This window comes from Alligator mississippiensis, chromosome 3 (assembly GCF_030867095.1).
Source record: "Alligator mississippiensis isolate rAllMis1 chromosome 3, rAllMis1, whole genome shotgun sequence".
Taxonomy (NCBI): Eukaryota; Metazoa; Chordata; order Crocodylia; family Alligatoridae; genus Alligator; species Alligator mississippiensis.
In genome coordinates this window covers 27,641,694-27,664,485 of record NC_081826.1, presented here as the reverse complement: position 1 = coordinate 27,664,485, position 22,792 = coordinate 27,641,694, and the positions used below count along the sequence as shown (strand labels likewise).

At 40.1% G+C, this 22,792-nt stretch overlaps 1 protein-coding gene across 1 annotated transcript in view; it reads right to left on the bottom strand.

Moving 5' to 3' along the window:
• The window catches only part of CSMD3 (CUB and Sushi multiple domains 3), a 1,325,501-nt gene that overhangs the window by 1,119,924 nt on the left and 182,785 nt on the right, over positions 1–22,792 (bottom strand). The window contains exon 3 of the mRNA XM_014603846.3: positions 2,831–2,943. Within this exon, the coding sequence (XP_014459332.1) occupies positions 2,831–2,943 (113 nt within the window). The remainder of the gene's footprint in view (positions 1–2,830; positions 2,944–22,792) is intronic.

Genomic DNA, 22,792 nt, shown 5'->3' with positions numbered 1-22,792 from the left:
GAGCAAGCATCTCCCCAATGCTCTGGATGACCTCACTCACCTTTGGAATGGAGCACTGTGATCGGAAGGGAACTCAATGAAAGATCACAGTCACTGGCCTGCTACAGATATCAATATCAGAGCAGTCTTTCCCCCCCATCTCAGACTTTTCCATATATGGAAGATCACCCCATTCCCCTCCCTCTTCTCAGTTGCTATTTGCTGCAAGCCTTCTGAATGTCCGAATGCCTCTGATATGATTCAGAGGCTTCCAATTTGATTTATACCTTTTAATGGGTCTTTCAATTCAATTGAGATTTGGATATTTGGCTGCCAAATCAGGCTGAATCTCCTCCAAATCAAATCGGCTACCGAAGCTTCACAAAGCCCTAACAGACATAAGTTTTACTGAATCAGGGTGCTCTTGCATCAAAAAAAGATATATATGTTCTAAAGTGCTTTGGGCTCTAAGTTCCATTGGTCAGAGGGCTGCATTAGTGTCGGGAGAAGTCAATCAGCTGAACAGCTTAGCAGGAGTTCATATGCACTTATGACCACTGTAGAACCAGTTTTCATATTGACCTTCCATTTTACACTCAATCCTTAGGACACTGAAGTCAATAGCAAGTCTTTCAATAACTTTAATGTGACAGGATCAGGTCTTTGTGTACCAGGGAATGAGCCACACTTGCCCACATTTATGCAGAACCACAGTTTGCAGCATCCCCTGCATCCGATGGAAAGAGTGAACTTGAGTCTCCCTGTACTCCATCTGTTCACTTCTCAAATAGTCTGACTTTAGGTGGGCAGAGTGACTTGCATCCTAGCGAGAAATGTGTTTTCAGGTTTGGATTTTTTCCTTGGTGAGAGGGGGAGGAAACAGATTTCACCCATAAAATATTTTGGAACAATTTACTTCACTTACACTGCTGTAACCAGATTGCACTGCTTGTCTTTTTAAGTATCAGAAGTATTTACAATATATGTAAAGATTAATCACTAAAGTATAATATCATTTTTTACCATTGCTTTTTTTTCCCCAAGATTAGAAAGTTGTATACTCTGGTACTGAGCCTCCTTTCTGTAGCAGAGTACACAACTTTCTAATCTTGAAAAAAAAAAGCAATATATTTTATACTTTAGTGATTAATCTTTGTATATTTATCATTTGGCACATATCTAGGTTTGTTTTTGTTTTGTTTTTGTTTTTAATAATTACTGCTTTAGGACAAAATCACCACCAAACACCTGTTACAACCAGAAATAGATTTAAAAAGCGTCTGTGATTGATGCAAAAAATAATTTTAAGCCACAGGGACAATATTAGTTTTTTAAATTATCTTTCTGTTGTATGAGAAACAGAGAAAGACCTCAAAGCCACCAAAGAAATTCAACTCAAGCTACAAAGTCTGCCTTAAATATAACATGATCTCTTTTATATAGGAAAGCACTCTGTGAATTATTAATTAAACCTGGCAGAAGCCACACAAATAGTTTATAACAATGTCTATAGCAGGAAACAAATTCACCTCACACTATTCATGGGTGTTGTGTGTATGCCTATGAAACATCCTCATGAAGAAAATCAGACTTCAGGCCCCTTCCTAACTAGTGCTGCTCCCAATTGGTTTAATTCTCAGAAATCAAATCACACTGATCAGCAGAAACACACAAAGTACAATAACAGCCCTCAGAACCACAAGTTTCAAGTTACCAAGGCTCCTTTTTGGCTGACAGACATCTGTAGAGGAGAAATGAGCTGTGTTTCAGAATCAATAAGAGATGACCCAGATGCCTAGGACTGTTACTTCTGGTGTTCATAAGAAGAAACACCAGATTTTCTTCTGGATGCAGAAGTGTACGCTGTCCCCTGCACTGAAATGTAAAAACAGATGACCAAATTGACAGAGCTGATCCCAATATCTAAATTCAAACACTAGCTAAGAATGAAGGCTAATATAAAAGAGAGTTTTTCACCATGCAAGTAAAATGCACAGTCCTTTGGAGTCCAGGGAGATGTGTAATTGGTATCTGCAAGCATATTGCAAGCCCTGAGTTGGATGCTCACGGTTTGTTGACAGAAAGGCTGACGTCTTAAAGAACTTAGCCATAAACTCACTTATTATGTACAAAACAAAACTACTCATGTAGTGCAGAACCTATAATTATTAGTTATTGGAATAAATTTGCCTCCTTGATCACCCCCTTAAAACATCAAAAGTAGATAAATAAAATAAAATTACAAAGATAACAATACCAGTCTCTTTAATTTATATATTTATATCTCTACGTAGTAGACATACAACTGTATACATAAATTACTCTCTATATAACTGTATATATAAATTAAATATATTTAATTTGAATATTTAATTTTAAATATTTAATTTTATATATAAAGTTCACTGAAAGAGATTCATTTAGCATTAGCAAACCTCAGATACATGGTATTGATTCAAACTAACAATAGTATTGCAATTATTTAAAAATTATGAAATACCTTTTTATCTAAAATGTTAGTGCTAAAGTCATTGTATAAAGATAGAAGATGGAAAAACCAGGTTGAGGGCAAAACAAGAAACTGATTATAGAATATTTATAATATAAATAAAAGAAACTGATTATTTAGAATATTTATAATATAAACCATTTATGTTAGATGGTAGACTTTATACAATTTGAAAGATTTGACTAAAAACAGGTATTTTTAAAGTTTACTAGATAAATAAACTGAACCAGGTACATTTAACTAAAAATATTTTTTGTTATCAGAAGAGTTTTTTTATATCTAGGCATAAGAAAAGCCTTTCAAATCCTTTTATTAAGAATCTTAATAATCATGTTCTCTTACCTTCATAGAATACTTTAAATCCATGGGCACTAACTGCAAAATCACTTGTCAAACGTAGTGAAAATACAGATTTTGTACTTGTCACAGGTGGAGGAAGATGAAATCCCGTTAACCTAAAATAAAGAAGTATAAATTGTGGTTAATTTTTTTAAAAAAAACAACACACACAACAGGTTCTGGATTCTTGTTTTATACAAACTCCTACTGAGAGATGCAATCTATGCATTATTTGTGAAAAAAATGAGTTCATAAAACTTTGTAAGGAAATGATACAAAATTTGATTGGCATTTATGTATACCAGCTCAAGTAATGTTTTCTCAGTGTGCTTTCTCTGCTGAGGAAAACTGCACAGAGAAGGATATAAAACATATAGAAACTACAAATGAACCAATGATACAGATTTTGTACAAAGTTAGCACAAAATCAAGCAATTAACACTAATCATGGAGCTGTCCCAACATCTTTTACATGATATTTTTAAAGATATGTGTGTATAATTTATAGTAGATGGAAAGTTATACAATACCTATATAATTTTATGCAGCATATAGTCTTACATGATGAAAGGAAAGAGATCACAGTTCAGTTCAACGTAGGATGTTAAGATATTTTAGCCACATTTCAATTTCAAGAAAGCAATTTTACCCTACTAGATGTTAGTAGTATTGTTTAGATGGATGCCTGTAACTGACACAGTGATCCCAGAAGGTAATACTGAGTAATTCGACATCCAGTCAGAAACCCGTTTTACAGGGTTTATCAGAGCTTCTTTGTCAGATCAACATATCCAGAGGTAGGTAGGGAAGACAATTTTTCTGCAACTGCTGCAATATTTTAAGAACAATCAACTTTGTGTCTCCAGTTCATCTGACCTAACTGGTATAGGATCTTTACTTTCCAAGTGCTTGTTATAGACGGACTTGTGGTAGAGTAAACTCACTGCGGCTCAAGCCATGCAAGACAAACGTGACGTTGATTGGCTGAGACAAGCAGCTACGGAAATTGATTAGGATGGTAAAATAAGGATGTTTGTTCATCTCCATCAGTGAAGGGTTACATTTAGAGCCCAGTTTGCCAAACAGAAATGATTTCAATGGTCATTTTTTTTCCCGTGGCTGGTGTGAATTGCAGATATTCTCATAGATACTAATCTTGCAATTGCAATCAACATTTTTCAGGTTTCCTAACTATAATATACCTCACACATAACTGCCTTTGCATGGGGAAAGAACAAGAATCATCACCTGGTGCAGTATTTGTAACCAAACTATTTATCGTGTATATACCCCTAGGTTCATGTGACTTTACACTGCCTAAATGTGGACAGCGAGAGGCATGTACAGCCATTCCCTGCTGCTGGGAGCTGCATGGGGAACCCAAAGTAAGTAAGTCAGGGTGAAGGGACAGACTGGTAGGACTGAAGGGGTGAGGTAATGGGGGGATTGGTGGGTCCAGGGGGGCATCTGGTGGGTCTGTGTTGGGTGGGTTCCTGGTCACAGCTGGTGGTGGGAATAGAATAGCATTGGGCTTGGGGTGAACAGCTGAGCTTTCCCAGCCCTGGGACTATGCTACAAAAACCTGCAGAATTCAGGAGATTAAAGTTAACTCTTTTTTAGTTTGGGTTAACCCTTTCTTGATCTAATTTTGTGCACCTCCTCCTAATTTAAATTAGGCATGCTGTTTGTTGGCTGTATTAACCCCTCTGAATATCTACATGTTTGGGCATTTAGGTTGACCTAACCCTGGTTAGGTTGGTCTAAATGTAATGACTGTATCGATCCTTTGACAAATGGAATAAAGGAAGCGAGTAACCTAAACAGTCCATAGATTGTACTAGTCCCCAGTAACATGCAGATGCCGATCAAGTGTGGATACTTATCTATTTTAAACCCAACATGATTAAGTTCTAGTTACCTGAGTGACCTTTCTCTCAATTCAGTTACACAAAAGATAAAGTCAGATAGTTTTCTGTCACTAGAGTTCCACAGATATTAATGTCTGGGAGCTGCTGAAAGGACATGTGTTACAATCCAGGAGGACATTTCTAAAAGTATTTTCATTTAAAAAGACAAAGGAAAAAAGAAAAAAAGGAAAAAGCCCCTGATATTGCTGACTTTGAGGCCAAAGCAAATGCATTTTTCTTTTTAAGTCCCCCCTTCCAACATATACACCTACTTACATATTTTACTTAAATATCAAAGCATGTTTATTGTGTTTGCTTTGTTAAAGTTTAAATTGGAATTTCATTGCTTATGTTCATTTCCAGCTGGGATTTACTAAACATATGCATGCACTTTATTTCTTTTCCAATTCAATGGGGCTAATGTTCCACTCTTATTTCTAATTCGTGTATATATTGTTATGCTTTGGGGAAAGCAGATAGATTAATATACAATGCAACTGCAACTCCAAAACAAAAGAGACTCTCTACCCAATGACAAAACATCTTCTAGTACTTCTTATATTAGTCCTGACTAGGATCAGATCCATGGTTCTTAACCTTTGGATAAAGATACTCCAGACTAAAATGTCTAGGTAACCTTTACAAAAAAAACAAAGAGAAAGGCTTGGATTTTTTAATGTTTTGCTCCTAATATTAATTAAATGTACGAAAGAGATTATTTTAATGTTTTAAGGTATATTTAAAGAATGCATCCTTTAGTTAAAGAAAATGGCAGAGAAGTGAAAATCTTGCTGGATCAGTAAATATTTCTATATCAGAAGCTAGGGCATTCCTGACAGCAGCATAGCTATTGTACAGTATTTTCTTTAAAAAGAGAGGGAAATATTTTTCTTTTCTTAATGGAATGTAAATGCAGTAGGGTAACTAGGATGAACACCAAAACCAAGGTGGGGGCAGTAGACTAGATGCATCTATGCTACTAGTCTGGCAGCTCCAGGCTTGGGTTCTGTGGAAGGGGTCAGGAGCCCCAAAGTGATGTTAGGGAGACTCTTAGGACCTGGTGGCTAAGTGCTTGGGGGAAAGAAGCAGCATGTGAAGACAGGGTGGTTCTCCTGCTCTTAAATTAGGAGGTTTATTTCTTCACTTCACCTAGCATTTGGTGGCACCTGTGGGTCAGTAGGCAAGACACATAACTCCTTAGCTGGACAGTATCTTCCCCCATAGCTGCCAGGATCTGGTGAAGCTGCCATGGCTTCACCCTTTGTCTCCTTTCCCTCTCTGTAGAGTCCCTAGCTACCAGGACCCAGGAGCCCTGCTGTATTCTCCCCAAGGGTCCTGGACACCACTTGGTACCTCATGTATGCCTCTCAGCACACCCCGTCCCCCAATTTTGCCCAAAGCAACAAAGGAGCTTGCAAAACCTCTGAGTATGTGACTTAGGAATGCACGACTAAGGCACTGTCCATGCCATCAAACCCATTGTTTTATTATCACAGGCAATTATGTCATATTCATATGACAAAATTTATCAAGTTATCTTGAAACTAGCTACGTTTTTGCCTCCACTATGCCTATCAGATGGATATTCCAGAATCTCAGATGGTTAGAGCTCTCCTTCTAATTTCAAGCCTAATTATATTCATGGCCAGTTTGTGAACATTTGTTCCTATTGCAAGAGACTGTCCTTTTAAAGTTAAATGTTCTTCTTGATCCTGTTGTTTACCACCCCCATCCTGTGTTCATACACAGCAATCATAACCCTTCTCAGCTTTCAATATGTTAATTTGAATAAGGCACAATCTTTTAGTCTTAATTATTAATGAAAGCATTAATTTTGTTTCCTGGAAGAAAAATTATTTAAACACGTCACAATAAAAACATCACAATAACATTTTCAATTTAGTCATGAGAGAAGCAGTATAAATACCATAGTGTCTCAATAGGCCTTTAGTGTGGTTTGTACTGCTAGTATAAAAATTCAGTCACACTCTTGATCACAAGATGTCTAATATGTTGAGTTCAATCATCATCAGTAATTCTATTCTTACAATCAAGAGGATGAAATTGATGAAAAATCTAAAATTCTAAAGGTCAGAGTTTGATTTTCTAAAAGTTCTTTATCACAAACTGTTCTGTATAATAAAGCTCCCAGGGTATCAGTAATATAATTTATTCTTTAATCTGAAAATACCCTTAATTGAGTTCTTTATAGTGTATCAATTCTATTATTGTTCAGAACCATCAACTTTAGGTCCCATAGTTAAACTACAGTTTTCTGGTGACTAGCTACTTTGTATTCTGAAGAGTATTTAACTGGAGGTGTGTTGATTGTTACTGCATCTACAACTGTCATTTGGTAAAGAATTGCTCATATTTTCCTTCTATGAACACTTTTTTGATCCATTTCTACTGTAACCATGGCTAAAATAGATAAAAATCAAAGGCATGCTGACCAAGTTGAAACGTTGAAACGCACTGAAACAGCAAAACTGTTTTGCCAAAATGAAACAGAACAGTGCTTCGAAACAAAACAATGAAATGAAACACTGTCCCTCTGAAATGGTGAAACAGAGGTCAAAACAAAATGATGCTGTTTTGCACAGCCCTACCAAATACCTCACTTTCCTTTTGTAGGAACCAATATGCTCTTGCTACAAGGATTTTGTTGCAAATTTGGATTTTTTTTCTGTAAGATCTTGTTTAATATTGCACTAGGTTGATTCTGTTGGAATAAAGGGAGCAGGGGATGAGTAATTCTATACATAGATATGATAATTGACAGCAAAATGTGCAAATATGCATGGTTACAGAGGTATAGGTTGTAGCCATACTGGTCTAAGGACATAAGCACACAAGGTGCTTTGGGTAAATCTGATATCTTTTATTAGACCAACTTTTATAGTTGGAAAAACATTTCTTAATAAGCTTTCAGGTTTAAAAGTCATCCATCAGGCTGAGGAATCATCTGCAGTTGGTGTGTGTTCTTCATGAGTGGAATGAATAGTATAGAAGCCGAGGCTGGTATGCATGCAAGAAAAGCAGTCAGTGAAGATGTAAATTGAGGAGTCAGTGGGCAAGAGAGAGGCTGAGGGCAGGGAAGGGGTGATGAATGTAGCTGGTAAATAGTGGTGAATTACCTGGGGATTCAGATGTCAAACAGGTTATAATGTGTCATAAATCCAATGTCTATATTTAGTCCATGATTTTTTGTATCCAGGAGGTTGATGAAGTTGATTATATACCAATATCCCACACCAGGATGGCATCCAAGCCTGCCTTACATACCTATGAGAGCAAGATGACAACTCAGAGTACAGATCCAAAGAAATTATTGACCGTATACACTTCATCCTCACACACAACAATTTCACTTTTAATAACCAGCAATTCCTCCAGACGATGGGCACAACTATGGGCACCAAAATGGCCCCACAGTATGCCAACTTTTTTATAAACCACTTGGAAGAAGAATTCCTCAAGGACTGCACCATCAAAGCCTTGCTATACTTAAGCTATCTTGATGACATCTTCATCATTTGGACTGAAAACCTGAAATATCTGATTGAGTTCCATCAGAAATTCAACAGTCATCAACCCTCCATCCAACTATCTCTTGAATACTCCAGCACCAACATTTGCTTTTTAGACATGATGATCAGTATCCAGAATAATAAAATACAGACCATCTTATACAAGAAACCCACTGACCAACATACATATCTGCACAGAACCAGCAATCACTGTAAACAAACCAAGAAAGCTGTGATATATAGCCTAACCCTCAGATACCACCACCTTTGCACTGAGGAGAACACCCAGGATTGGTACCGCGCTAATCTTAAAAAGGCCTTCACTCAACAAGGGCACTCCTCCAGAGAGATAGATCACACACTTGAAAGAACCACCCAGATACCACATTAAGAATTGCTGCAGTACACGTGAGCCACCCCTTCCCACCCCCCCCCCCCAATCGCACACTGCTGGCTATGACATATCACCCCTCCTTCGAATCCACATGGAAAATCTTCCAACTATTGTAACCCATACTAGAAGGAGATCCTATTCTTAGAGAGATCTTCCCAGAACCACCCTTCCTAGCCTTCAAACAAGCACTGAACCTTGCCAACCTCATCACCAGAAGCAAACTTCCTATGAGCCAGAACACAGTGAATGATCCAGACCATGCCATGACAAAAAATGCAAAACCTGCCAATACATACCTGCCAACACATCTTCACCACCCCCACAATTACTATACTGCACAACGGGACCATCACCATTCCTGGATCTTACAGCTACACCTCCAGAAATGTAATATATCTCATCCAGTGCATCAAATGCCCTGATGGAAAATACACAAGAGAGATCAAATAACAACTCTGCACCAGAATGAATGCACACCAGAATACCCAATTACCTCTAGGGCTACATTTCTCACAAAGAAACCACTCTCTCTCTAATCTCTCAGTTCTAATCCTCAAAAGGGAAGTTATAAAGCACTTTTCACAGACAAGCCTATGAACTTCACTTCATCAACCTCCTGGATACAAAAAAATAATGGATTAAATATAGACATTGGATTTAGGACACATTATAACCTGTCTGACATCTGAATCCCCAGGTAATTTGTCACTATTTACCAGCTACATTCATCCCCCATCTTTCATAGATTCATAGAAGTAAGGTCAAAAGGGACCTTGTAGATCATCAAGTCCACCTCCTGTCCTGGGCAGGAGAGAAAACCGGGCTCAAATGACCCCAGCCAGGTAGACATTAAGTCTCCCCTTAAAGACCCCCAGGGTAGGAGCCATCACCACTTCCCTTGGAAGTTGGTTCCAGATCCTAGCCACCCTGACCGTGTAGTAGTGCCTTCAGATGTCTAGTCTAAACCTACTCTCTAACAATGTGTGGCCATTATTCCTTGTTACCCCGGGGGGCACTAGGGGGAACAGGTTCTCTCCCAAACCCTGCTGGTCCCCCCTGGTGAGTTTATAGATGGCCACCAGATCCCCCCTCAGCCTTTTCTTGTGAAGGCTGAATAGGTTAAGGTCCCATAGCCTCTCTTCGTGGGGTCTGCCCTGCTGTCTCCGGATCATGCGGGTGGCCCTCCTCTGGACCCTCTCAATGCTGTTGACATCCCTCCTGAAGTGCAGCACCCAGCACTGAACACAGTACTCCAGCTGCGGCCTGACCGGTGTCACATAGAGGGGGCGGATCACCTCCTTAGCCCTGCTTGAGATGCATCTGTGGATGCACAACAAGGTACGGTTAGCCCTACTGACCGTGACCTCGCATTGTTGGCCCATGTTCATCTTAGAGTCTATAATGACTCCAAGATCTCTTTCTGCCACCGTGCTCTCAAGAAGGGAGTTTCCCAACTTATAAGTGTGCTGCTGGTTCCCAGTGCCCAAGTACAGCACCCTGCACTTGTTAGTAATGAAACCCATCCTATTTTCATTACCCCACCCCTGTAATCCATCCAGGCCCTACTGTAATTTGTCCTTCCCTACTAGCATCCCCACCTTACCCCAAATCTTGGTATCATCAGCAAATTTAAACTGGTTAAACTAAATCTCCTTGCCCTCAGCCTCTCTCTCACCCACTGACTCCTCAATTTACATCTTCACATACAGCCTGTCTTGCATGCATAGCAACCTCTGATTCTTTACTATTCATTCCATCCAGGAAGAGCGCACACCAACTACAGATGCTTCCTAAGCCTGACAAAGGGTTTTAAAAACCTGAAAGCTTGCTACAAAATTTTTTTCCAACTATAAAAGTTGGTCTAATAAATATATCAGATTTGCCCAAAGAACCTTGTCTGCAAATATGCATGGGATATTAACACTCTTCTTTTCATCTCCTGCAGTTCAGCATGAGAAGAGATGCTTTATCAGGAAACTTTTCAAAGGTATTAACAGTTGAATAAATTCCCCACCTCTAACACACCCTGGAAACTGCAGTAGAAGAGGGAACAACCACGCTAATTAGGACTGACCCATGTGGTTGATTGGTAACTGTGCAAAGTAACTATTGTGTCTGCATGCTCCTGGAGCAATCCAAGTATAGCAAAACCATTGCACTTCAAACCTCTTTCATTCAGGATTGAAGTTACCATGATTAACTAATTTCTACCAAGACAGCAGCATGCAAAGGTAACAGTTACAGCATAACAGCCTATGGGCATTCTGAAGGAGCACCTTCCCCTCCCTTTTTGAAGCAGTTGTTACCTTTGCCTACAGCCAGAGATTTCAATTTAAAAAGTACTTTGTTAACATAGAAGGGAATTTAGAAAGGTATTTTTTCAAGCTCTGAAAGAGAGCAAGAAATTTCCTGAGGAGCAAGATTTCATTATACAACTTTAAGAGAAGGAAAGAAACTGCACTGCAGAAACAACGCCCTGTAACCTGCAGCTCAGTGGAGTGCTGTTGTTCTTCTGCTAGTTCAGCTATGAATGTAGCAGGTGCAAGCATAATCTAAAAATGTCTTCTATACCAGACAGTCTTTACACTGCAGGCACTTTAATACATCCTAATTATTTCTGTATAAATGGACTTTGAGTCTAACAAAAGAACTGTGCATGATTACACCTGAAACATGAATAAAAAAAGAACAAAATCAATGCACTTGTAATTTATTCATATCCGTAAGACAGCAAATACATTACTTAATCAATAAGTGCCTCATACTTGCAAACTACATGTACCAAACATATAAAACAAGACAAAACAAAGCCAATACTCATAATCAAAATCATTCTTTATTCCGCAAGCATTGGCATACACACTGGAGACTTCTGCCCCCAAATTCAAGGTTTTCAGTTGCACATTCATAATGCCCAGCAAATAAAATACATAGTATTTCATAATTAGAGCATTTGTCCTAAATTATTATTATTCTGTTTATAAGGTATGTCGATGCATGCTCAGATGGGTTATTTAAAATAAATAAAAACAGAACCTGCTTTGTAATTTCCAACACATTACAAATAATTTCTGAATCTGTAGAATGCCATTTAGCTTTCAGCCTCATACCTTCAGCATTAGCCTTATGCTCCAGCTGTGGCTTCAGTCTCATTTTTAATTATATGAAATTTATTATTGAAATTAAAGGGCATATTGGGGTTTGATGTTTTGATGGGGGTGGGGGGGTTATGTTCCCTGGAAAATTCAGGAAGATGTAAATAAGTATGAATAAATATTCAACTATGGCCCACGGCAGATGTTATTTTCATTACACAACAAGTACTGAGGAATTTTGTCTCATGGTGAAAATGTGTCTGGCTTGATGTTAAAGGGCAGCTGTATGAAGGAGATAAAGGTAGCAAAGGAACTTGTCTTACTGGCACTCACCAGATCATATCAGATGATCAATAGACTCTGCATTCCCCGCTTGGCTTTACCCATCCCCCAATAGTTAGAGCCCTCTTGCCTCTGTTCCATTCCTTGCACAGAACCAGAGTGATTCAGGACTAAGCAAGGGGAAGGGGTTACAGTGCTGCTGGCTAAGGACTGGTTGTGAACCCAGGGCAGCAAACACAGCTGCAAGCACAGACCTGGTTCACTCACAGGGGTGAGGAGGCACACGGCATGCCCTGTCCCCCCTGATGGGGACTGTGGACCATGTTTGACTTCCCTGGGAGAGATCATGTCCCAGTGCAGCAGCTGAGGCTGTGAGCACAGCCCCAGTTTGCCCACAGGAGTAGGGATGCTGGAGAACCCACCTGAGTCCTGGCACTCCATGTGCAAGATGCCACACATTCAGGTTAATGTGAGATACAAACCAGCCACAAAGATGTCCCACATTTAAGGAATTACATCTGAGGCTGGGTTGGCTTTATTGCACAATTAATGCCAGAAACCTACTAAGTGATCTGGGTTATCTACTAAGTGATTTGCTACTACTTAGTAAGGCTACTTAATATCCAGAAAATAGTTTCCTGTAATTTGACACAGTCTCTCACCCCATTCTCATTAAAAAAACTAGGGGACTATGGCATCGACACCTACAGTCAAACGGGTCGCTAACTGGCTGGAGGGCCACACTCAGAGAGTGGTGGAGGATGGGTCATTTTCGACCTGGAGGGATGTGGGCAGTGGGGTCCCCCAGGGCTCGGTCCTCAGACCCGCACTTTTTAATATCTTCATCAGTGACTTGATGAGGGGGTAAAAAGCACCCTATTCAAATTTGCTGATGACACTAAGATGTGGGGGGATGCGGGCACACTAGAAGGGAGGAATAGGCTGCAATCAAACCTAGACGGGTTACAGGGGTGGGCAGATGAAAACAGGATGGGTTTCAACACTGACAAGTGCAAGGTACTGCACCTGGGGAGGAGGAACCAGCAGCATACCTATAGGCTGGGGAACTCCCTTCTTGTCAGTGCAGATGCAGAAAAGGATCTTGGAGTCATTATTGATGTCAAAATGAACATGGGCCGACAGTGTGGGGACACGGTCAGGAAGGCCAACCGCACCTTGTTGTGCATCCACAGATGCATCACGAGCAGGTCCAAGGAGGTGATCCTCCCCCTCTATGCAACACTGGTCAGGCTGCAGTTGGAGTACTGCATCCAGTTCTGGGCGCCGCACTTCAGAAGGGATGTGGACAGCATTGAGAGGGTCCAGAGGAGGGCCACTTGCAGAGGAGGGCCACTTGATCAGGGGGCAGCAGGGCAGGCCCTATGAGGATGGGCTATGGGACCTGAACCTGTTCAGCCTCCACAAGAGAAGGCTGAGGGGGGATCTAGTGGCCATTTACAAATGAGTCAGAGGGGACCAGCAGGCACTGGGGGAGTCCCTGTTTCCCTGAGCACTACGAAGAGTGACTAGAAATAATGGTCACAAGCTGGCAGAGGGTAGATTCAGGCTAGACATCAGGAGGCACTACTTCACTGTGAGGGTGGCTAGGATTTGTAACCAACTTCCAAGTGAAGTGGTGCTGGCTCCTACCATGGGGGTCTTTAAGACAAGGTTACACGAACACCTTGCCGGGGTCGTTTGACCCCAGTACTTTTTCCTGCCATGGCAGGGGGTTGGACTTGATGATCTGCTCAGGTCCCTTCCAACCCCACAAAGTATGAAACTATGAATTTTTCACATGGGAAGTAATCAATTAGAATTATACAAGTAATCAATGAATGTAAACCTCTCTTTAAATGATCTCAGCAATTTGATTATTCTTCTTTTTTACTGCAATACAATGGGAACAATGTCCTATTTATTTGTTGAAAAACTAAAGAGCAGCAGACAGTGCCTGGAAAGCCTCATTTGTGTATTAGTTATGAGACAATGAGAATAAAACTATTAACAGACAAGACAGGGGAGTCAGGTCAAACTATAATAAGATTTCTGCTATACAGGTAATGTACATTAATCGAAGAATTTGGAATCCTAGGCCCCTGCTACAGGTTACATATGTTACTCAATTAACTAGTTAATCACTCACCAAATTTAGACTGGCCACAAGCAAAGTAAGACCAGCCACAAGTGCAAAGTAATTATCAGACAACAATTAATTGATTAATCACAGAATAAATTGAAACCAGCAACACATGCAAAGTAATCATCACATAATAAATGACTATCCAGCTATAAAAAGAACCAACCAGCTGTAAAGTTAGCACTTGAAAATGTGTAACAACTCTATAGTTGGTGTCTGTCTAGCTTTAATTGGAACATTCAGCAGGCCCCCTGAAGTCAACCTGTGCATGTACAGACACCACAAACCATCATCTTTATTTATTGCACAGTCTTACTACCATTACATAACTTCTTGTGGGCATTGTGGCAGAAGTAGATCTTGTTTTTTAAGCACTCAGACTTCCCACCAAATTTCCCACCTCCAGTGCTAATCTGAGCCTCTGCTTCCCTAAATTCATTTAATCTCTCTCATTCCATATGAATCAAGGGATGTTTTACTTTATTTACTGCTGTTTGACTTACAGAACATCATAGTCTGTCTGGTACCTTCACAGGAAAAAAAAGAAATTGAATTTTATTTTACTTTTGGAGGATGATTTTTATTTAACTCTTTGTCTCTTTCTAGATTTGAGAGAAAGAAACCAAAATAATTAATAGCCACCATTCCCCAAAATATGAAGCAAACAACAAGAGTGGGGTGAAGGGGGAAAGGGAGTAGAAGATGCACTAATTTCTGCTTCGGGCCTGGAGTGTCATTAAACTTTTATTTGCTGCCATTCCCAGTTCTTTGCCAGAATCATTAGATCAAGCAAGCAGTTCCAATTCACTGGAACTCAGTCTGGTAAAATGGACTGATTTTTTGCAACAGTAAAAGTTATAAATGTGTAGGCTGGAATGTACATGCTTAGTGAAACAGATGTTCACTTTTCTACCCACTGATGTCTTGTCAGATTTGCTGACATCCTGTGCCCATCTCAGTTGGCCACATTGTGCAGACACCTATTAGGCATTTGGGCATCTTGCTGTAAACACTGAACATACAATGTTAAATTAACTTGATAGACATCAAAACCATAAAGAGAGGGTATGCCTGTTCTGCTCTTGAATAATATGGATGCATCTACACATGCATATTAATGCAAAGCAATAAACTTCAGAGTGTATTGCTCTAGAGTTTATTGCTCTGGGTGTGTCATTTGTACGTGCACCTGGGTCTGCAGCCGGGTCAAAGCATTCTTGCCTGGCAGGGGGCCCTGGAGGTCTGCCTGCTCGCCCAGAGTTGCTCCTCCCAGCTCAATATGCTGAGAAGGAGTTGGCTGGGGCATGAGGATGCTTCAGTGTGGGGCTAGCCAGCAGGCAGTCCCTGCACTGAAGCTCCCTCATGTCCCAGCCAGCACAAGTCTACATATGTGCTGCTGTGGAACAAAAAACTCCAAAGAAGGATAGTACTTGTATGTCTATGATAGTAAATACAAGTACTATCCTGCTGCAAAGTAAATTAGTTTATTCCAGCCTAATAGGGATGCATATGTAGATGCATGATGTTTACTGTATAGCTAATTAGTCTACTGCAGAGTAAATGTCTCATGTAGACATGCCCATAAAGTAAAAAGCTGACCCTCTATCCTGAAAAAGCTGTTTGTCCAAAGATATTATGGAGCTATAATTTAGTAACCAGTAAAATTAAATGGTTTCACGTCCCTTGGCATTTGGGGTATTGTTTGGATACAAGTTTATAGGTGCCACAACACAAAATATTTGTGGTAACTTCACTGTTACTTATTTGAACCACAATAAACAAATTAAACCTAGCAATTCCCATTACATGTATACCTTGCTTGCCCTTCTCTCTCACACCCAGAGAAAGCAAGAAGTGGGTAATATTTGACTCCAAACCAAGTAGTCAAGTCTTTAAAAATGCATTACTCCCTAGGTTTTACACTGATACTGAACAGAACAGTCAGATTTACCATGGCAACAAAAACACCTTGTGACACATACAGTTCACTATGGGAGAATCTCCTTACATAACGGCTACCAGATGCTTTGGTAGCTTGCCATATTCAATTCACCCATTGCTATTGAAGTCTAGTGTTCATCTGCATATTAAACTGGGAAGGCAAACAATTTTTTCTACAGCTGTAATTTTCTGTACTGCAGTATGATCATAAATAAAATCATAACAGCAGGGAGAACTAAAGATTGCATTTCAAAAGCTCTAAAAATATTAGGAGACCCTTTGGAGAAATTAAAACAGCATTTAAATGTGGATAAATACTGTATTTTCCTTTGTGAAACTCAGCATTTTAGATGCTATGTATGAGGTGTCAAAAATTGAATCAGGGGAATAGAGATGTGGAAAAGTCCAATTCTGGCTCTTAATTTACTGCATGTATGTGCTAGACCTGGGTCCTGTGCAGGAAGGAAGGCTGAAAAAAGAGAGGGGCTAGGAACTTCTCTCTCCACTGTTTAAGAGCAAAACTGATCGGACATGTCTATATGCTGTGAGGCAGTTCTGTGCTGAGACACAGAGGTTGTTGGCAGGCGTACAGTGCTGCACTGATACATTCTTGGTATATGAACTAGCATTTGCAAAATGGGCCCAGTGAGTCTCAGCAGTGCTGCCTTTTCATAGTTTCATAGATATTAGGGCTAAAGGGACCTCAGTAGGTCATGAAGTCTGACCCCCTGCCTTGGGCAGGAAAGAGCACTGGGGTCAGACAACCCCAGCTAGGTGCTTGTCCAGTCTCCTCTTGAAGATTCCCAAGGTAGGGGAAAGACCCCCCCCCCCCCCCCAACCGAGGTAGGCCTTGTGCCATATGAAATACCCAGCGATGACACACTGTTCCAAAAGGGCCTGTTCCTGCATAATACTAAGCGCCCTTTAGCTCCTAACAAAGCCACTAGAAATTGAAAGAATCCAGTATCTTAACAAATGGTACTAAACAGCGACAGCAACATTATAAGAAATATGACTCTGATTTTGATCATGCATTCAATGCTGCGCAGAATGTTCATTTATAATCATCCCCACACACATCTGCAAAGAGCTTTATACACAAACTAATTGCCCTCCCTGACACACATACCCCCACAGGGAACAAGGTGAGTAATACTTTAATGAAAACAAAGCATGCTGAGCTTTAAAAATGCATTACTCCCTAGGTTTACACTGTTTTTTATATGGAGTAACAGAGCTTCATAATGAAGTCAAAAGGGGATCTCCCATAAGCAGAGGTCTGTTTATTGGTTTCCAGTTTAAAAAAATAGGGCTTTAAGTTACCAAGGATGTATCAGAGATTTTATTGTAAATCAACCACCTATGTAGTTATGTTAATAATCATCCAGTAAAACACTCCAAGAGCATCCAGATCCATTTTCTCATCTTCTCACTGTCTCTCTCCCTCCCCACTCTGAAGAAAAAAAAAAAGAATGTCTGGCCAGAATATCCCAGCACTAAAAAGAAAAGTAAAGGTTAACATACACTTATTATTTTCCCTGAAAACTTTCACTTTTCAAACTAAGATTAAAACCAAAATTCCAACATGCCCACCTCTCCAATCTCTCTCTTGATTTATGCTCTCAAGATCTAAATGGATTGGAATGATTCAAGCCTAGGAGGGAAGTATTTGGCCCGGTACAGACATTACGCTTTTACTGGTATAAGCAATCAAAAACCAGTCTCTAACCATCACAGGGCAGAAGAGTTCAGCACACAAACTGGTTTAAAAATGATGGGACCCAGTGTAAGATTCCCCTCCCCTCATGCCTGTTCTGTTCACTACCAATCTAAACTGAGCCACTTCCAGAACATCACGTAACTTAGAGCGGTTCTGCCTTGGGCTTTTTGAATGTCTGTACCTAGACTTTGTCTACAAGCATTATGAAATAAAATGACTCCAACTACAAGTGTGTGTTAGAGTGCTTCCAGGCTGGCAAGCGTGAAATATATTGCAAACATAAAGTAAAGCTATGTATTTATTGCCATCAGTAGATTTAACAGAACTAAGTTTAGATTCTCCTGTGCATATTCAGCATACATGAATATCTGACAGGAAGTGTCCAAGTTACCGTGAAATCCTTCTTTCACACGCAAAATTCCAAACTGCAGGATTCCTCCAAAATGAAAACAAAAATGTAGATTAATCATGAACAGAAGTCAAAACCAAGAATGGAAAAGCCATTCCCCACATTCCAGGAGGCATTTCCCTAGCTAGAAGCCCTAGAGCAGATCATATGAGAAGTGCCCTCAGAGAAATAAGTGACTTACAATTTTATAGAATCAGTATTTTAAATAAAAAAGGATTGTTTCATTTTGAAGACATCCCTACTCTCAAGTGAACTGATGTGATTCTACTGCCTAAAGGGAGACAAAACTTGGAAACTTATATACCACATCTGCACATTGTAGAGAGATCCAGTTCACTGGAAACTCCTGATGTGTTCTTGTGCTTCAGGGTTTAAAAGGAACAGAACAGTTTCCTGCTGTACAGACAGAACCATTCTCCATTACCCTGAGTGTGTTTAGGCTTGGGGCATACACAAGGATTTGAGGGGGAATGAATAAAGAGCAGTCTGATGTCTTATATGTAGGATTCCTTGACCACTGTCAAACAGGGATGATCTAATTACTGTCTTGTATATAAGTTTTTTTCTCAAGTAGTCTTCCCACCATTAAAGTAAATTATATTAAGCAATTTATAAAATATAATGATTATATTTTAATCTTCAGGAATATCAATAGCAGTGATTGTTTTGCTTTGAATCAGTAATTACACATTACTCCACATTTAGTTTATTTCTTTACTGTACAGTTGCAAAAAGCCCTCATAGAAGAGGAAAAATGTGTTGATTGAAACTTTTCTTTCCATGAGTTAATACATTTTTGTATGTATTGTAGTCAGGAAAACAGGAGATATGCACTCTTTAGTAAAGTTGTGGCTGCTTCACTATTAGGGAACTGGACACTCACAAGATAACAGACTACTAGTCCAACAGCAATAAATCTCTCCCCTTTTTTCTCGTCTGAGAGATGTTCCAATGTCAGGTCACACTGCACTATAGCATCTGAAGCTTCTTTGAGATTCATTTTCTAAAAGGTACTGTGGTCATAGGAATAAGCATGTCATTGCATGTCTAGTGAGCATTCAACTACAAACTGGACTGTAAACTCATTAGCCCTGAGGGAAAGATGCACTTCCAACTGCAGGATCAAATTAAAACAATCTGCACAAAACTCCAAAGCTGAAATGATAGGAAACAGTCCTGATCTGTCAAAGCAAAATGCTTCTAGAGAAATTGTTGATATTATTTTAGAAAGCTATATGTTGACAGCACTTTTGTTGCCTTTATGCTGCTGATAACTCTTTGCCCTGAAGACAATTAAGGAAAAAAGGGAAAAAAGTGTTAGTTACCTTGACTAAAATAAAACAAAACCTACTTTTATATTCATAGAAAGATCTCCTCCAGACTTGTGTGTTTTTTCCTCCTTTAAATTGCTCTACTGTTTTGAAAAGAAGCAGTATTTCACTGGGGACAGTCCACCCCCTTCTCCCCTTCATGAAGCTGGTTCAGGGCTGGCCCATGCCTCCTTCCCCTTCCCTGCCCCATCCAGGTCTTGGCCCCTTCCCTCCACCTGGACAAGTTGGGGCCAAGTCATGCTTCTTCCCCTGCATGGTTGGCTTGGGGCTAAACTATTCCCCCTTCCATTGTGGGGCTTGAATACCACCCCCTTTCCAACCACCTGGCCAGGTCAGTGCTGGGCCATGCCCCCTTCTCTTTGAGGAGGTGGACCATGGCTGGGTCATTGACCCTCCCCCAACTCCTGTGTGGCTGGGCCAAGTCCCCTTCCCCCACACAGCTGGATTGGGGCCATGCTTGCCCCAGATGCTGGATTGGGTCAACCAATTGGATCTAGTCCACAGAAGGACCAGGTGCTGCTCATTTAGCCTGCTAAATGAAAAAGTTGACCACCACTATACTAGAGGAGTGAGCCAAAGACTAGTAAAGTCAATGGGAAGTTTTCAACTGACCTCAAGAAGTCTTGAAGGGTATTGGGAAAATGGCCTAATGAGTCATTTTTAACTCTAATTTTAGATCTCAAGGCAGGATACATAAAACAACATGGACTCCATACACATTTATTAAAGTGAAATCTCTGAGTTTATAGATGATACCGAATTATTCAGGGTGATCAAATCCCAAACTGATGAAGAGGAGCTGCACAAAAATCTCACCAATGTAATTGAGTGGGCAAAAAAATGTCAGATAACCTTCAAGCAGTGACAAGTACAAGGTCAAACACCATCAACTATAAATACTCATTCTGGGTTCTGAACTAGTTGTTATAACCTTGGAGACATTGTAAATAGTTCTCTAAATATGTCAACTTAATGTGCTGTGGCAACCAAAAAAACCCCCAAACAAACAAAAAAAAAAAAAAAGAAAAAAAGAACGCTGGGCATCATTATGAAAGGAATTGAAAACAAAATGGAGAGCATCATCTTGCTATTACACAAATCTATGGTGCTCCCACATGTTGAATACTGTGTCTAGTTCTAGTACCCACAGCTGAAAAAGGATGTTGTTGAATTAGAAAAAGGTAGAAGGACAACCAAAATGATCAGGGACATGGACCAATTGCCATATCAGGCTAGACTAAAAAGGTTAGAAAATTATAGAATCATAGAAAGTTAGGGTTAGGAGGGACTTCAGGATGTCATCTAGTCCTACTGTCTGCTCAAAGCAGGAACGTCCCCAACTAGACCATCCCAGCCAAAGCTTTGTCTAGCTGGGCTTTGAAAACCTTCAAAGATTGAGCTTCCACCACCTGTCTGGGTAACCTGTTCCAGTGCTTTACTACCCTCCTAGTGAGAAACTACTTCCTAATATCTAACCTAAACTTCGTTTGCTGCAACTTAAGACCATTACTCCTTGTTCTGTCACATGCCACCACTGAGAACAGTCTAGCTGCACCCTCTTTTAAACCCCTCTTCAGGTAGTTGAAGGCTGCTATTATACCCTCCCTCAGTCTTCTCTTCTCTAAACTAAATAAGCCCAGTTCCCTCAGTCTTTCCTCGTAAGTCATGTGCCCCAGCCCTGAACCATTTTTGTTGCCCTCTGCTGGCTTCTCTCCAATTTGTCCATATCCTGTCTGTAGTGGGGGGGCCAAAATTGTACTTCATAGTACTTCAGATGTGGCCTCACCAGTGCTGAATAGAGGGAAATCATCATTTCCCTTGACCTACTGGCAACAGATCTACCAATGCAGCTCATTATTCCTACAGCCTTTTTGGCAACAAGGGCACACTGCTGGCTCATAATCAACTTATTGTCCACTGTAACCCCCAGGTCCTTTTCTGCAGAGCAGCTGCCCAGCCAGTCAGCCCCCAGCCCGTACTGGTGCATGGGATTGTTCCATCCTAAGTGCAGGACTTTGCAATTCTCTTTGTTGAACTTCATGAGATTTCTTTTGGCCTACTCCTCCAATTTGTTTAAGTCACTCTGAATCCTTGTCCTACCCTCCAGCATATCTACTACTCCCCCCAACTTGGTGTGAACTGTGGACTTGCTGAGGGTGCACTGCATGCCGTCTTCTAGGTCATTGATGAAGACAATGAACAGAATCAGCCCCAGGACTGACCCCTGGGTCACTCCACTTGATAACGGCTGCCAACTAGACATTGAGCCATTAATCACTACTTTCTAAGCCCGCTACTCAAGCCAGTTTTCTATCCACCTTGCAGTCCATTCATCCAATCCATGCTTCCTTAGCTTGCTCCATGAAGTTTTCAGGGACTGAGGTAAGGCTGGCTGGTCTGTAGTTCCCTGGATCCTCCTTGTTCCCTTTCTTTTAACTGCATTTCATAAGTGTTGAATGTGTCACACAATCTTGACAAATGGATATTCTCCAGTAAACTGTATTTAATGCTATGAACTTTACTAATTTTTTAAATAAAAGCACATTCTGGGCTGGTCACTAAAATTAATATTTAGTAATACAAAACATGTGAGAGACCTCTATTTTATGTGCTACAGCAAGAGCTACTTGTTAAACCATGCAATCAGTTTTTATTTATTAAATGCTGAAGCAAGTCTATATTCTCTTGATACTTAAATAAACAGATGTTTAGACTTTAATATCTAACTAATCTGGTATCATAGGTGTTCAGGATTGAAATACAAAATGATGGAATGAGGTCCTATATCTATACAATTCCTCCTAAATGCTATAATGTTTATGCCTGGTTTAGAAAAAATTACAGTTGACCTCAGTAGAGAAGATTATTTATTATCTGTTTTAAGACAAACTGTGGCTTTTTTTAGCAGCAGATTTTTTCTACTGTAACTTATGTTATCAGCTAATACTTGCAAATGATTGATTGAAATGAAAGAACTCTTCAATATTCTTGTCTAGACTGAGTGCGATTTTTGTCTTCTGATATCTATCGACTGTTTTTTTTTTCTGAATAGCATGGCTCCCTGACATCTCCAGGCCCATGACATTTTCTTAGTGTGATTGTTGAGATACTAGACAGGAGATATGATTATTTAATAAGGTAAGAATTTTAAAGGTCAAGTATTGTATCCAGTTTGACATCCCAGCATCGAGCTGCCAACACAAAATTACACTACCA